At 37.0% G+C, this 15,818-nt stretch overlaps 1 protein-coding gene across 3 annotated transcripts in view; it reads left to right on the top strand.

Annotated features, from left to right (window-relative positions):
• UHMK1 (U2AF homology motif (UHM) kinase 1) overlaps nucleotides 1-15,052 on the top strand; it is a 32,848-nt gene extending 17,796 nt beyond the window's left edge. For 2 of the 3 annotated variants that reach the window (XM_011952971.1, XM_011952968.1), the window contains exons 7-8: nucleotides 3,480-3,568; nucleotides 7,838-15,052. In XM_011952971.1, the coding sequence (XP_011808361.1) occupies nucleotides 3,480-3,568; nucleotides 7,838-7,984 (236 nt within the window). In that variant the 3' untranslated portion in view covers nucleotides 7,985-15,052. The remainder of the gene's footprint in view (nucleotides 1-3,479; nucleotides 3,569-7,837) is intronic. The other variant, XM_011952970.1, reaches the window with a different exon arrangement.
• The last annotated feature ends 766 nt before the right edge of the window (nucleotides 15,053-15,818 follow it).

Raw genomic sequence — 15,818 nt, 5'->3', positions numbered from 1 at the left:
GGCTGGAGTGCAGTGGCACGATCTCAGCTCACTGCAACCTCTGCCTCCTGGGTTTAAGCCTCAGCCCCCCAAGTAGCTGAGATTACAAGCATGTGCCACCAGGCCCGGCTAATTTTGTATTTTTAGTAGGGACGGGGTTTCACCATGTTGGTCAGCTGGTCTCGAACTCGTGGCCTCAGGTGACCCACCAGCCTCAGCCTCTCAAAGTGCTGGGATTACAGGTGTGAACCACTGCGCCCAGCCCTCTCACTTTTATATTCATAATGTCCTTTTGACTCTTTCACATTTCATCTTTACCCAGTTAATGAAGAAGATTAATTTTCCCAACAACTTCTATCTGTCTGGTCTGTCTCTTCTAGCCTTTCCCTATGCTTGTGTTTCTCCATTTTAGTTCTCTTTTTTGCTTTTAGCATTTATTCATTTAAGACATATTAACTGAATATTTACTATGGGATTACTTCCCATTTTTTGTATAGTAGGGGAGACAGCTACATAAATAATTATAGTTGTGATAATCTGAAGATAGGGTACTACACAATGGCAGAAAGGACAAGTACTTAACCCAGTCTTAGTAACTGGTGAATGCTTCTCTACAGATGTTATAGCTGAGCTCAGTAATTTGGAGTTGCTTGGCTAAAAGTTGAGGGGTTAGGAAGTACATAGCACAAACACAGAGATGAAAGTGTCAGAAAACAGCAGATTGCTATGACTGTATCTTAAGATATTTGTTGGGGAGCAATCAGTTAAAGCTAATGAGGTAGTCAGAGTACAGACTAGTTTGCTATGTTTAAGAATTTGGATTTTATCCCAGAGATGGTAATACCAAAATACAGATACGTGAAGAACTTTGCATCAGGTATAGAATAATATCTAGCTTATGGTAAGTATTCAATACCTATCTGTTCTTTGTTGAATGCAGTAAAGAGTTTATTAAATAATTTTAAATGGGAGAATGACATAGTCAAACTTGTATTTTAGTAGGGACATTTTGGAAACAGAGAGGGAGTAGGCTAAAGCAGAGCCAAACTTAGACCAAAGACAACAGCTATGAAGCATTTGCATCGACCTATTGTTACTACTACTAGAGAGACAATTTTATGTAGTGGTTAAGAGTGTAGACTTACAAAAATTCGCTCGGCATGGCGGCACATGCCTGTAATCCCAGCTGCTTGGGAGGCTGAGGTGGGAGAATCGCTTGAACCCAGGAGGTGGAGGTTTCATGTCCCGACAGAGTAGTGAGAGAACTGTAATTTCTTTGAGTCTGTGACCATTTTAAGAGTCTTGAGTTTTCATGTTGTCTATCTGAAAGAAAGTCTTGCCCTCAGCATTGTTTCAGGTCATGAAGGTACAATGACTCTGAATTTCTTGGGATCAGTTCAAAATACTACTTATGTCCTTTTTGTCTTCATCTTTGTGAAGACCTGCTGTCTTCATCACCTCATTCTGTCTACTCCAAATAATTTTGATTTCTTTAAAACTGAAGCTTGGCCTTTTTTTGAATAAACCTTTAGACTACCATATAACTCTTCTATCTTGCTGTGACTTTTTTTCTGCTTTTAAATACACTGAGTCTTTACATTTTGTTTAAATGTTGCTATTGAATCTTAGTGTTTAAGAATCTGAAGTGAACTAAAGTGCAGCAGACAATATATGGTACCATTAAATACCTTTGTTACTTTTGATGAACAGGGTCATCATGAAATAACAAGTTTCTTAGCTAGAAATTATGGTATGTGTTGGAACAGCTGTCTTGTAATCTTGATAGAGGCAGGGAAGGAAGTTAAACCTTACAGTATAGACCAAATTAAATTTCAAATTAAGTAAAGATTAAAATACTAAAACAAGGGAATGAAATAGGGAAGGAGGGAAAAGAAAAGGATGAGGGAAGGAAGTAGGGCAGGTGGGAAGGAGATAATTTTTTAATATAAAAAGACATTGTATAATTTTGTTTTTTAATATTCCTGAAGTTGGAAAGGCCTTTTTTGAATATGGCAAAAAACTCAGAACCAGTATAATAAGCATTGAACAAAATCAACCCTGACAAAAATCACTCTAAGAAAGATTAAAAGATAAAGGATACTTTAAAGAAAAAATATTTATAGCTCTTATTACAGGTTATGGAAAAGGAAGTAGACAAGTCTTTTACACATATGCTTTTATTCATTATTATTATGGAAATACTAATTAAAGCCAAACTGCAATATCTTTGTTACCCATCAACCACATTGACAGTGATGAAACATTTGATTATCCTCTTGTGGGTAAGGGTATAAGGAAATAGACATTTTTGTGCATTGCTAGAGAAAGTTTACATTGGTAAACTTTTATGGAAAGCAAATTGGAAAAATTACAAATTTATGTCAATTTTGACCCAGCATTTCTGTTTCTAGAGTGTCAACTTAGAAATACACAAGTGACACCGGGCACGGTGGCTCACACCTGTAATCCCAACACTTTGGGAGGCCAAGGCAGGTGGATCACCTGAGGTCAGGAGTTTGAGACCAGCCTGACCAACGTGGTGAAACCCTGTCTCTACTAAAAATGCAAAGATTAGCTGGGCGTGGTGGCACATGTCTGTAATCCAAGCTACTTGAGAGTCTGAGGCAGGAGAATCGCTTGAACCCTGGAGGTGGAGGTTGCAGTGAGCCGACATTGTGCCACTACACTCCAGCCTGGGCAACAGAGCAAGGCTCTGTTTCAAAAAAAAGAAAGAAAGAAATACACAAATGAAATGAGATATGCCTGGGGGGGAGTTTAATGGTAAAAGTTTGAAAGTTGTCTAATCGTTACTGGACATATTAGATAATATATTGAACATTCATAGAATAAAATATTTTGTAACCATAAAAACAAATGAGCAAATTTTATGTGATAATTTTATCTTAAAGGACATATTTAATATAAAAAGCAAGGTATTTGCTTTTATAATTTCATATTTGCTTGTATATAAGTTTATAACAATTATGGCAGAATACAGAAGAAATTGGTTGGGCACGGTGGCCTCCCAGCACTTTGGGAGGCTGAGGTGGGCGGATCATGAGACCAGGAGTTCGAGAACAGCCTGGTCAATATGGTGAAACCCTGTCTCTACTAAAAATACAAAAATTAGCCTGGCATGGTGGCACCCACCTGTAGTCCCAGCTACTGGGGAGGCTAAGGCAGAAGAATCGCTTGAACCAGAGAGGTGGAGGTTGCAGCGAGCTGAGATCGCGCCACTGCACTCCAGCCTGGGCGACAGAGCGAGACTCTGTCTAAAAAAAAAAAAAGAAACTGATCATTATGTGTTGCCTTCAGGGAGAGTAGAAGGTGGCAGACTATTATTTAAAATTTTGAATCATTTGAATGTCAACTATTCAAGATATAAAATGACCTCATTACTAGTTATGTATTCCTGAATTCTTTGATGATTAAAAAATTTAAAATGTTGAATACTTGTTTATTATATCAAAGCAGTTACTGTTATATGTTTTAATAATCAGATGTTGTAGAAGATGTAAAAGAGGAGTGTCAAAAATATGGTCCAGTGGTATCTCTACTTGTTCCAAAGGAAAATCCTGGCAGAGGACAAGTAAGTGAATATTTTCATAATTGCAGAATTACTCAGAGGTTATTAAAATTCTGTGTTAAATGTTTTAGTTCTGTAGGAAGATGTACAACAAAATTTTGCTAAGGATTATGAGTTTTGCATTTTAATGACTCGTATATTCTGACTTGTATTTTTTACTTCTTCTAAAAGTTCTATAATATGCTTGCATTTTTTTAGCATTTAAAATTTGTTTTTTCTTTTTAAATATTGGCCGGGTGTGGTGGCTCACACCTGTAATCCCAGCACTTTGGGAGGCTGAGGTGGGTGCATTACTTGAGGTCAGGAGTTCAGAGATGGTGAAGCCCTGTCTCTACTGAAAATACAAGTTAGCCAGGCGTGGTGGCACACACCTGTAATCCTAGCTACTTGGGAGGCTGAGGCAGGAGAATCACTTGAACCCAGGAGGCAGAGGTTGCAGTGAGCCGAGATCCTGCCAGTGCACTCCAGCCTGGGCTGGGAGAAATGAGTGAGACTTCGCCTCAAAAAAACACTACTTTTGGCCGGTGCGGTGGCTCACGCCTATAATCCCAGCACTTTGGGAGGCCGAGGCAGGCAGATCACGAGATCACGAGTTTGAGACCAGCGTGGCCAACGTGGTGAAACCCTGTCTCTACTAAAAATACAAAAAATTAGCCCGGCATGGTGGCGCATGCCTCTAATCCCAGCTACTCGGGAGGCTGAGGCAGAGAATTGCTTGAACCTGGGAGGCAGAGGTTGCAGTGAGCGGAGATCACACCACTGCGCTTCAGCCTGGGCAACAGTGTGGGACTCTGTCTCAAAAAAAAAAAAAAACAAAAACTACTTTTGAGCCACTGTAAACAGTAACACCAGTTCAGGGGAGGTGGCTCATGCATGTAATCCTAGCACTTTGGGAGGCCGAGGTGGGTATATCACCTGAGGTCAGGAGTTTGAGACCACCCCGGCCAACATGGTGAAACCCCATCTTACGTGGTGAAATCCTGTCTCTACTAAAAATACAAAAATTAGCCAGGCGTGGTGGTGGGCACCTACAATCCCAGCTCTTCGGGGGTCTGGGTAGGAGATTTGCTTGAACCTGGGAGGCCAAGCTGCAGCGAGCCGAGATTGCTTTATTGCACTCCAGCCTGGGTGACACAGCGAGACTCCATCTCAAAAAAAAAAAAGCAATAACACCAACTGCTAAATCATGCTTTATGTCAGGTTCAGCTAGAGAAATGTTTTAGTCTAATTTTGTTCTAATTAAGTAGAGTTAGAAAGCCAGTTAGTTCTAATTGTAATAGAAAGTTCTAATTGTAATAGAAACTATCAGTGATAGTTTAAAGAAGGAAAGTGTGCTGGACTGAGAATTCTTGAACCTGAGTTCTAGCCTCAGTATGATTAGCTTTGTGATGATCCCCAGTTTCTTCATCTGTAAAATGTGTGGGCTAAAACTGTTATCACCACATTTTCTTTAGAAACTCTAATTCCAAATTAAATTATATGACAAAGAATGTAAGAAAATATTTATTTGTAGTATTTTTATTCTTTGAGAGAATTTTAGTTTGCTCTGTCTTCGGGTTTCTTGTTCTTGACACTATTGACCTTGAGCCTGATAATTCTTTTGTTGGAGTAGCTGTCCTCTACATTATAGAACGTTTAACAGCATTCCTGATTTCTACCCACTTTGGACAACAAAAATGTCTAGACACTGCCAGATGTCTGTTGCCTAGGGGGTGTAGTCATCTCTGGTTGTGGATTATTTTATCTTTTTTTGTGTGTGTGTGAGACAGGGTCTCACTCTGTTTCCCAGGCTGGAGTGCAGTGGTGTGATCTCAGCTCTCTGCAAACTCTGCCTTCCAGGCTCAAGTGATCCTTCTTCCTCAGCCTCCTGAGTAGCTGGAACTACAGGCACATGCGCCACCACACCTGGCTAATTTTTTGTATTTTTAATAGAGACGAGGTTTTGCCATGTTGTCCAGGGTGGTCTTGAACACCTGAATTCAAGAGATCCACCCGATTCAGCCTCCTTAAGTGCTAGGACTAAAGGCATGAGCCACTGCGCCCAGCTATTATTTTATCTTAATAGCTTAGTATTATGAACATTCCTGACAACTGAAAAAATATGAAAACAAAAATATGAACACAATTTTATTCTAGTCCTAATGAAAAGTTATTGCCAAACTAGTGATAATAGTTTTACATTTAGTATCACATACTGAGTACTAATATGTATAATTCTGTCCTTGCTGTTTAGTCATGTAACTGATATTTATTGAGCATTTATTATGTTCTAGGTACCCATCATAAAAGTGGTCAAATCAGATTTTTTAAAATGTGATGATAAGTGCTAGGGAGAAAAACAGATTAAGGAAGAACCTTAAGGAGTGCTAGGATAGGTAGGGTGGGTTGCACTTTTAAATGGGTTAGTAGGGAAGGACATACTGAGAAGGTTATATGAGACAAGATTTGAGGGAAGCGAGGAAGAGAATTTTAGGCAAAAGGAACAGCAAGATCCTGAGTATTCCTGGCAGATATGAGGAGGCCAGTGTGGCTGTAGCAGAGTGAGAAAGAAGAATAGTAGGAGATTAGATCAGAGAGATTAGGGAGTTGTAGGGGGCATACTAAGTAGAGTGAGCTTGAGAGAGTATTGAGATTATATTGGCTTTTACTCGCAACTAGGGCAAGGTATTGGAAGATTTGGAAAGAAGGGCTAACATGATCTGACTCAATATTAGCCCCAGTGGTCAAAACGAAGTGGAAGATACAGAATAGAGAGATAGGAGAAGTCTTTCCCAGAGAGAAGTATCCAGGTTTAAGATGATACGAAAAAGTATCAGTAAGAGGAAAGTTGTTATTTTGAGAGGTTTTCACTGACATTTAAAGGAGAGTGAAAGCTGCTTTTGATAAACTCTTGGAATCACAGATTTAATCTATTCAGACTTTTGAAAATGTTCATTACCTAGTTGTCAAAGCCATTCTTCATTTGAATTTTCTTTTTTTTATTCGAATTTTCAATTCAAGTAAACATGGTTTTATAAGGAGTGTTACAAAAAACACTGAAATATAATGAATGTGTCTGATAATGCAGTTATAAAAATCAGAATTAAAATGATATAGCCCTATTAATTTCATAATGAATTATAAAAATAAGATGCCTTTCTTAGTGTGGGATGGTGTAGTATAGAAAAGTATAGCCTATCTGAAGCAAGGAGTATTATAGAAAACATGATATTCCTTCTATAAATGCATGTCTACTCATTTATTGAACTTTGGTCTATAGGTTTGGGAATAATTAAGAATCGGGTAAAAAAAAAATCAGGAATAGATTCATTATTCCTTTTTAGGGTGGGGTGGAGTGGGGGACAGGGTCTTGCTCTGTAACCCAGGCTGGAGTACATACAGTGGCGTGATCTTGACTTTTTGCAGCCTCGACTTCCTGGGCTCAAGTAATCCTCCCAACTCTGCCTCCCAAGTAGCTGGGATTACAGGCGCGTGCTACCACGCCCGGTTAGATTTTGTTTGTTTATTTTTGAGATGGAGTCTTGCTCTGTTGTTGCCCAGCTGGAGTGCAGTGGTGCAATCTCGGCTCTCTGCAACGTCCGCCTCCCAGGTTCAAGCGATTCTCCTGCCTCAGCCCCCTGAGTAGCTGGGATTACAGGCGCGTGCCACCTTGCCCAGCTAATTTTTGTATTTTTTGTAGAGACAGAGTTTCACCATGTTGGCCAGGCTAATCTCGAATTCCTGACCTTGTGATTCACCTGCCTCAGCCTCCCAAAGTGCTGGGATTACAGGCGTGAGCCCCTGCACCTGGCCAAATTGTACCTCCTAATAGGTGCAATTTCCAGCAGCTTTTGACCAATATTTTTTCCTTTTTCATTTCTTAAAGTACAGAATATCATCCAGATACCATTGAAATGCAGTTGCTGTCTGGGCTATTCAACCCTATCTTTGGCAGATGTCTAGTGTTATTCATCACTCCTGTAATGACCTTGGCAAAAGATTGTACATGATTCTCACAACTTGTCTTTGAGAGATTTTTCAGAGTTAAGCTGAGTTGTGAGGAAGTATTCTAAACCTTGCTGCCCTGAAGTATAGTTCATGGACCAGCAGCATTGGCATCACCTGAAAGTTTGCTTAGAACAGAAACTCAGACAACATCTTAGACCTAAGGAAGCAAAATCTGCATTTTAATAAGATCTCCAGTTGATATATGTCCATGAAAGGTGTTAAAGCACTGGTCTAAAACAATCTTGGTGGAAATGAAATGACGTTTTTTTCTCTGTCTTCTTTCAGGTCTTTGTCGAGTATGCAAATGCTGGTGATTCCAAAGCTGCGCAGAAATTACTGACTGGAAGGATGTTTGATGGAAAGTTTGTTGTGGCTACATTCTACCCGCTGAGTGCCTACAAGAGGGGATATCTGTATCAAACCTTGCTTTAATCAGTAACCTAAGGACTGTTTCCTTTTTTTCCTCTTCCATTTCTTGGGTTATTGTATTCCACATCTGAATGCAGGAGTACCCCCTTACCATTTTAAGAAGGTACTTTGTACATTTATTTAATCCTACTAATGTGCAGCCATTGCCCAAGCAGTGACTGCATTGCATATATTTGGCACTGAGTAGGACAAGACCTCTCAGCTATACATTGAGGGGTTTTAGAGCATCCATGTGGGCAACCCTTTTTTGTGCAGGAGAGCAGGTGTTGCTCTTCAGTATGTAACCTAAAAAAATCTTAATTATTTCATGGGTCATGAAGCAAGGATGAATAATATCATGTCTTAGTAAATACTAACAAATTTGTTAGGTTTGGTGACATCATTTACAGATTATTTCTTTATGTTGTCCAGTGGTTCTTCCTTATTGTTGATATCCATAAGCTGGCACTGGATGCTCTCAGTAATGTTAAGTAATTGTCAAGCAGCAGTTACCTACTGTGTTCTTAACACTGAGTTGTGAATTTTTTCTTAAAGGAGTACTGTAGTACTGAATATTCCTTTAAAGGAACTGCAGTGAGCCTATCTAAGTTTTTTTAAATTAAGGCTTTTAAAATAGAAAGCTGATGCTTGATCTTGCACAATTTTTATGTCTAGTACGTATGCTTGAGTGTGCGGGTATGAATGATTAGAGAAAATTTGAGTCAGTGTACTTTATAGTGTGAATCCTGTGAGCTAATACAGTCTATACTCATTTCTTCCCTACCTGTTTCACATCCGTAAGATTTAGGATATACATTTTTTGAGAGGTAGTCTGTCTGATACAGTGTAAATGACAAAACAGATAATTCCTGAGAGGCTTAGAACAAACGAGTCTAGCCTGGAGTTAAATTGAGACTTCTAAAATGATTGGAACAAAGACTAAGTTTTGCCAGATGTAAATCAACCCCTCTTTTAGTCTAAAGTACTTTAGACTTGGTATTAGCTCTTCTTTTTTGTAGTAAATCTATAGTTTTAAGGTTTCTCAAGATGTGGCTCTATCTACTATGATGGAAAATTGAAGTGGGTCAAAAGAATTAGATATACAGTGAAGGGAAAAGAAAAAAATGGGTGAAGAGAGGATGGAAAATAAAGGATTATTTTTTCCTCCTTTCTGTTTCTTATATCCCTGCTGCCTTTTTCCTCCACTTCCCTCGTTCTCTGCCTCTATCCTTAGCTGAAGACAGACTAGAGGAACAGCATCCCAGGTAGTTTGGCTTTTGACTGCAAGTTAGTTAAGAAAGGTGTAGATATAATGAAGTAGAAGTAGAAAGGAAGAAAAACTCAAAGAATTCTTAAAAGGATTCATAGCAACGTAACGTGTCCCTGAGTAGAGGATGCTGCTATGTGTGTGTTCGTGGACACAAGTTGATTACACAGTTTTTAGAATTATAATTATGGATTCTTCTTATTTCATGATAGGTTGTCTTTAAAGATATAAAAGTTAGGATGCCTTTATGAAGCACTGATAATACCAAAAAAAAAAAACAAAGACAAGTTATATACAGGTTATTAATTTTTTTATTTATTTATTTTTTCCTAAGGAAAAAGTCTTCTATCTTTCCCTGCTGGAAGCCTCCTCATATTTCCTTATGTTTGCCATGCAGGTTGCTGAGAGTTCCATTAGAATTTGCATTTTACAGAATGAAATATATTATTACCCCATTCAAACAATTACTGTTTGACATTTTAGTTATTTACAATTGTCAAATTCAGGACTGTCCTTTAATGTTTATTATGAAACCAAATTTGGCTTAAGGAGGCTGATTTATGAATTACCAAAGGGTCTTTTGGCATGTTCCCCAAAACATGCCCTTAGAAGGAAGAACTATTTTTTTTTTTTATTTTGGCCCTTTCAGGGGTTGATTATAAATTGGTTTGTTTTCAAGTCAGAATTCAAGTGGGCAGAACCTGTATTGTGAAGACCTAAACTTTCCTAAATGTTCATATGGGTAGCAGATTTTGTGGTGATTAGAAACATCAGGTCCTTAAATACGATGAACATGGGATACAAAGGAATTCTTTATAAGGGCAAGTATCCTAAGTTCGCACATTTACTTTTCACTCCCCTCCTCCCCCAAAAGAAAAATCTTTACAAATAAACTGCAGGTAGTGTTCTAAGCCTAGTCCTGCAGTATGCTGCTAACATCTTGATGCCAATCTTCACAGCATTCTTTGATTGTCATCTTATTGCTGATACATTCATACATATATTTAGTGCTTGACACTGTAGAATTTTGTTACAGAAGATGCTAACTAGATTTTAAGGGAGCTGAGGGAATAATTGATGAGCCTTGAATTAACCATGCATTTAATTAGATGGTTTTTTGGTTTTTTTTTTGAGACGGTGTCTTGCTCTGTTGCCCAGGCTGGAGTGCAGTGGCTCAATTTCAGCTCACTGCAACCTCTGCCTCCCAGGTTTGAGCGATTCTCCTGTCTCAGCCTCTCCAGTAGCTGGGATTACAGGCGCTTGCCACCATACCCGGCTACATGTTTTATATTAAAGCCAGAGAATTGAAAAAGAAATGCCTCCTATGATTTAAATTATTTTATAGCTTAGCCCATTCTACCAAAGATCACATTAGCAGATTATCCCTCCCACCTCTGATATTATCTTTCTTAAACCTGAACCAAATATTATCAAAAGATATAAGTTTCATGATTAGGATGAAATATATACATAGGGATTTTGATTTACTGAAGTTATTGAAAAACCTAGAATTTTCTTTTTGAGAGAAAGGGTAAAGAGGTGAGGGTTCATGTCACTTAACTCCTACCCTTTTGGGCAAATTCTGTCTCAGGTAGTTTTTCATTCCCTAAATTAATACCTGTGCTTCCATGCCTCTCACCTTCCCAGTTACATCGTTGGGGTATTACTGTGGTATATTTTACACCCAGAAAAGGCACATACAGTGATTATTTTGTAGGAAATACTTGATTCTTTTGAAGCATATTTGGAGGGGGTAGCTAGCTAGCCACTATCAAAACTAATGCTGTATTTACAGGACAAAAACAAGTAGAGTTGGACACCTCAGTAAGAGACAGCATTAACTAAAAGTTCTGACTGCCTTTTAAAGGAATTTTTTAAAACTATCCTCTTGCAATAAGAGATCCGCATTTATTACCACTGGATGTCTTCCTTTTTTGTGGCCACCAATATAGCAGCTCTCTTTAGAGGGATTCCCTTTCTGCTATGCCTTGAGCCAAACTGGCTGCTTTTAGAACAAAAACCATAAGTATGGTTTTACTCGAACTTCTCTTTGTTTATATTGAGAGAAATATTGCCTTCTTTTTGGTACTCCAGCTGCTTAAGAGTGCTGAGATATGTTAAATTATTCTTTAAAAGAAAATCTCTGAATGCTTATTTAACTTGTCTTCTAGATTCATGTTGCTTATATTTTAATTATTGAGCAAATGTATTATAAGGAATGCTGCCATGTAGAGAAAGCTGAAGAGAAACCATGGGCAGAGGCTTTTTTCTGTCTTATTACACGGGACCTTCACTCTGGTAAGGGCATCAGTTACTTTTCTGGAATAAAAGGCAGAGTTAGAGCACTTATCAGATGCTGTTTCATGGCTTGTTTTAGTTAATTCATCATGCAGATAACTAACATTTGGGTATCCTTTTGTTTTGGGTCTTATTTTCTGACTGTTAGACCTATCTTACATGTAATTTCTACTATCAGTATACTTGGCAGCATGACTTTTTTTTTTGTACAATTAATTTAATGAAAATCAGCACCATTGTAAATGATAGTAATTGTAACAACATAGTTACTGCGTGAAGGAGTAGGGGAGACACTCAGTAACCATATATTTACCTAGACACTTATGCAAGGGTACATGCTAGGTGGCTTTATTCAGATTCGGGTACAGATGGAATCACATCATGACTTTGAGTCTGATGGATGTGTAGATAAAGATTTAAGCAAGTGCCTTGTGTTTCCTGGAAAATATTAAAACTCATTTGGGTGAAAGCTTCCCAGATGATGATAATTAATAGCACTTCTGCCTTTTTCCTGGAGTAACTTTTAGATTGAGTCACATATGATAGTATAAAAGTCCAAACTTTTCTTGGTTTACCTTTTGTTTTATTTTTCATATATATGTTCACTATCTGCCTGGAAATAGCCTTGGTTTACCTTATTTTTTTGTATGTGTAAAACTATTCATGTTTGATTTTATTCCAATATTATGTATGATGGAAAAGCCAGAATTGTCTGGCAGAATTTAATTCTTCTTGGATCTCTAGTTCTGTTTTTAATATCAGGTTCCTTCGTCAAATTTTATTACTGTAGCTCTCTGATATAATTTTATTTCCTGTCAATTATGGTCACATATAGACAAGTACTTGGTCACAATTAGCTCAAAAGAATCCCCATTTCTTAAGGTGCTCAATCACCTTTATTTTGAGATGGTAGTGTTTCAAGTTAGTATTACTTATTAGCTTTCTTGATGAATATAAAAATGTTGTCTCCATCATATGGAGCTGAGCCTCTTGTAGTATATTAAGATAAATCCCATTCTTAATCACAGAAGAACATGGATATTTTAGTTTTTGGAGTACCCAGAATTGTAAAATTTGGTTTCATTTGTTTTAGGATAGCTTCTCTGCCTGATACTGTAGGATATGTCATGTTTGTTATTGTAGTCGCCTCCCTCAGATGTTTTTCACTGTTTTTAAAACTATGTAATGACCAGCAGATTCACAGTGACATGTACTTGACAAGTGCCGTGGATATTTAAGAAGAAGGTAAATTTTAATATTTTTGCTGTAATTTTATAGGAGCAGTGGACTGTAAGAGAAATATCTATAAATCAGAGTATTTAGGAAACTTTATATTTTATAGGTGGTCATTAAAATGATCTTCAGGATATAAGATAGTTTACACAAACTTTATTTTCCTGATAGGAAATTTTTATTCATTTTCCTACCAGTCAGCACTTTTGTTCTGCCTTGTACTGCTTACGAGGATTAATGTTTTAAATTTGCTTTATTTGTGCTTTTCAGAGAGTTGTCATAATTGTGGCAGTTGTGTTTGTGGCTCTGTAAATACTGGAATTCATGGGAAACTTCTCAAATGACTGCTTGAGTGTTATTTCCCATTAAATTGGATAGCTGTCACAATAACCAGAAGAAAGCTGGTGGCTCTTTTGAAGAAAGCCATGTATGTTTTGTTACCTAGGTTCATAGTATTTTAATTTAAAGGCAAAGAGAAGCATTCTATCTTATTTGTCTTATAAACCATTAATCTTTTTTATGCAGAAGAGAACTTGTTTTGTTATACTGCTTTGTATAATGGAAATAAGTCACATTCTGGGGGAAAAAACTGGAATTGTTCGTATTTTGTTTTTTTTGGAGGGGAGGAATCTTTATGTGAAAAATCAGAGCTACTTGTTACCATGAGCCATTATTATCAACAAGATAATTATTTGTAATCACTTTTTTATCCCAGGTTGGAATTACTTTCCCCTTCAAAGTTATCTTCCCTTAATAATATTTATGATATCAGGACAGTGAGGGTGTAAGAGCAAATGCAGTGAGGTATTCAAAAATCCTGCATATATGGACTCAAAAGTTCCTTAGTTATTTGAATTATGTATAGCTATATTATTTTATTAGCATGGGTTGTCAGAAGACTGCCAATTTGAAGAGTAAAGAGGAGAGAGATAAGTAATAAAAAAATAGAGGAGGGCAAGAAAATGGCTCCCTTACTGGTCTTAGTAATCTTCCATATAGTTAATGAGCTAAACATGATACTTAAAGTTCCAGGTTTGGTACCGCTAGCATAGAAACATTGCCTTTCCTACACATTCCTCATCATTGTTTCCTCAGAAAAGTATTTTAAGAGTTTGTGAAACCAGATTAAATATCTATATTCAGTTTGGCCTAATGTTTAAAAATAAATATTTGTACTCCAGCTTTTGTGTATTTGGTGTACATTGCCACTTACGCAAATCAAGGATCAGAAAACTGGAGGTTAGCCATCTCCATTATTTCCTTTTGCACATTGGGTACAGTGGGTGGCATTAGTATGCACTAGCTGCAAAGTTACAGCACCTTAAGGAAGTAAGTATATTTATTATAATTAAAAAAAAAGTTAAGCTGCATCTCTGTAGATTATTTACTTTGCAGACTGTAAAGCTGTCATATCTTTTCCAGCAGAATTTACTCTTCCATTCTTAATTCTTTTTTGAAATCTTAAATATTTAACATTCCTTTATAACCTCTTAGCAGTGTCAAATCTGGGGTAGAAGGGATTTTATTTTTTCCCCAAAGGGCTCCATCTTTGCTATCTATTGATCACTCTTAGAAAATCTAATTAAGATCAATAAATTTTAACAGTTGATGGCATCCTGTGTCAGCTGGAGTAGTTGGTTGTGAATATTAAAACCTAGTACTATTTTCCCTCAGTAACATGTAATTGCTACATTTTTTATAAGAAGGTATGGTTAGAAAAAAATGTGAAAGATCACTTAAACCAAAGCCAGTTACAAGGAGTAATCTCTCCTGTTGCTTTACCTTCACCTCAGAACTACAAGAATATTACAATACCTAGTGAATAGTTGTCTGTAACATTTCTACCAGTTGTATCAGTAGCATACTGGTCTTGGCATTTCTTGGCACTGTGGTTCTGCTGTATTATTTGTGATGTCTCATTGTTTGTGAGGTTTTGGTTTTTTTTTTAAAGAAAAAACAAAAACAAAAGTTAAGTGGGACTATATGTGTAGATGTGTGTCAGTACTGAAAAGTTATTTTCTCAAATCCCTAAATTTCTGATTTCCATTCAAGTCTTTTAAACTCTTTCCTGCTGAATAGCAAAGAACTTTTATTTTCCACTTTCCTATATTCCTAAAAAGTATGAACAATGCATTTCAGTTGACTGTATTGCATAGTTTTTTGCTGAAGACTTTTTCTGTAAACACAATTGCCTTGTTCAGTTTTGTTGTAAACTGACTTACCATAAGATGCACTGTTGATAATGCTTTCTGATGTGTTTGATACGAGTGATAAAATAAAAGCTTAAAAATAAAGGAGTGTCTTTTTAATTTCAACTTTTTCTATACTTAGTATAAATACTCAGATAACAGGTAAATATATTTATTTTATGATTTAATTTTAACGAAAAACTGCCATTAAAAATTTCCATATAGCTTTAACCACCCATTTCTAAAGAATATGATTTTTCACTTTTGGAAATCTTGCATCATACTGACAATACTAATATGTAATTTTTTGTTTTGGAAAAGTGTTCTTGATATTGTAGAAACAGCCAGGTCTAATGAAAAGAACCAGAGTTCAGAGTCAGGAAATTTGTGTTCTAGTCCTGGCTGTTTTATCAACTTGGATATCCTTAATCCAGTGATTCTGCTTTGATAATAGCTGTATTTTTATGTTGTGAGGACCAAATGAGATAATAGGTGCAATAGTAATAAAACAGCCATAAATCATGATGCATCAACTAGGTGATGGATACCATTTTAGTTTATATCATGTTTAATGTTCCCTTTTTTCATGTGGGAACTGAGACCCAAATAACCTGAGACCCAATTAACTGAGACAACTGAGACCCAATTAACCCAAATAAAGAGACTTGCCCGACATTTCATAAAACTGAGAGGTGTTGTTTATATACTGGTCTGTCTGGGAGTGGCATTGGCATGTTGTTTTAGGAAGTCAGTGACAGATCTGGAAGATAAATTCAACAGGAAAATATTGTTAGGAGGGACACCCTAAGAGACTGTTTTAACAACTTAGACTGGAGATAAGAATATTTAAACCAGTAATTCTCATCCCTCA

The sequence above is a fragment of the Colobus angolensis genome, unplaced genomic scaffold (genome assembly GCF_000951035.1).
Source record: "Colobus angolensis palliatus isolate OR3802 unplaced genomic scaffold, Cang.pa_1.0 Scaffold354, whole genome shotgun sequence".
Taxonomy (NCBI): Eukaryota; Metazoa; Chordata; class Mammalia; order Primates; family Cercopithecidae; genus Colobus; species Colobus angolensis.
Note: the sequence above shows the minus strand (reverse complement) of the source record. Positions and strands in the feature narration are given on the sequence as shown.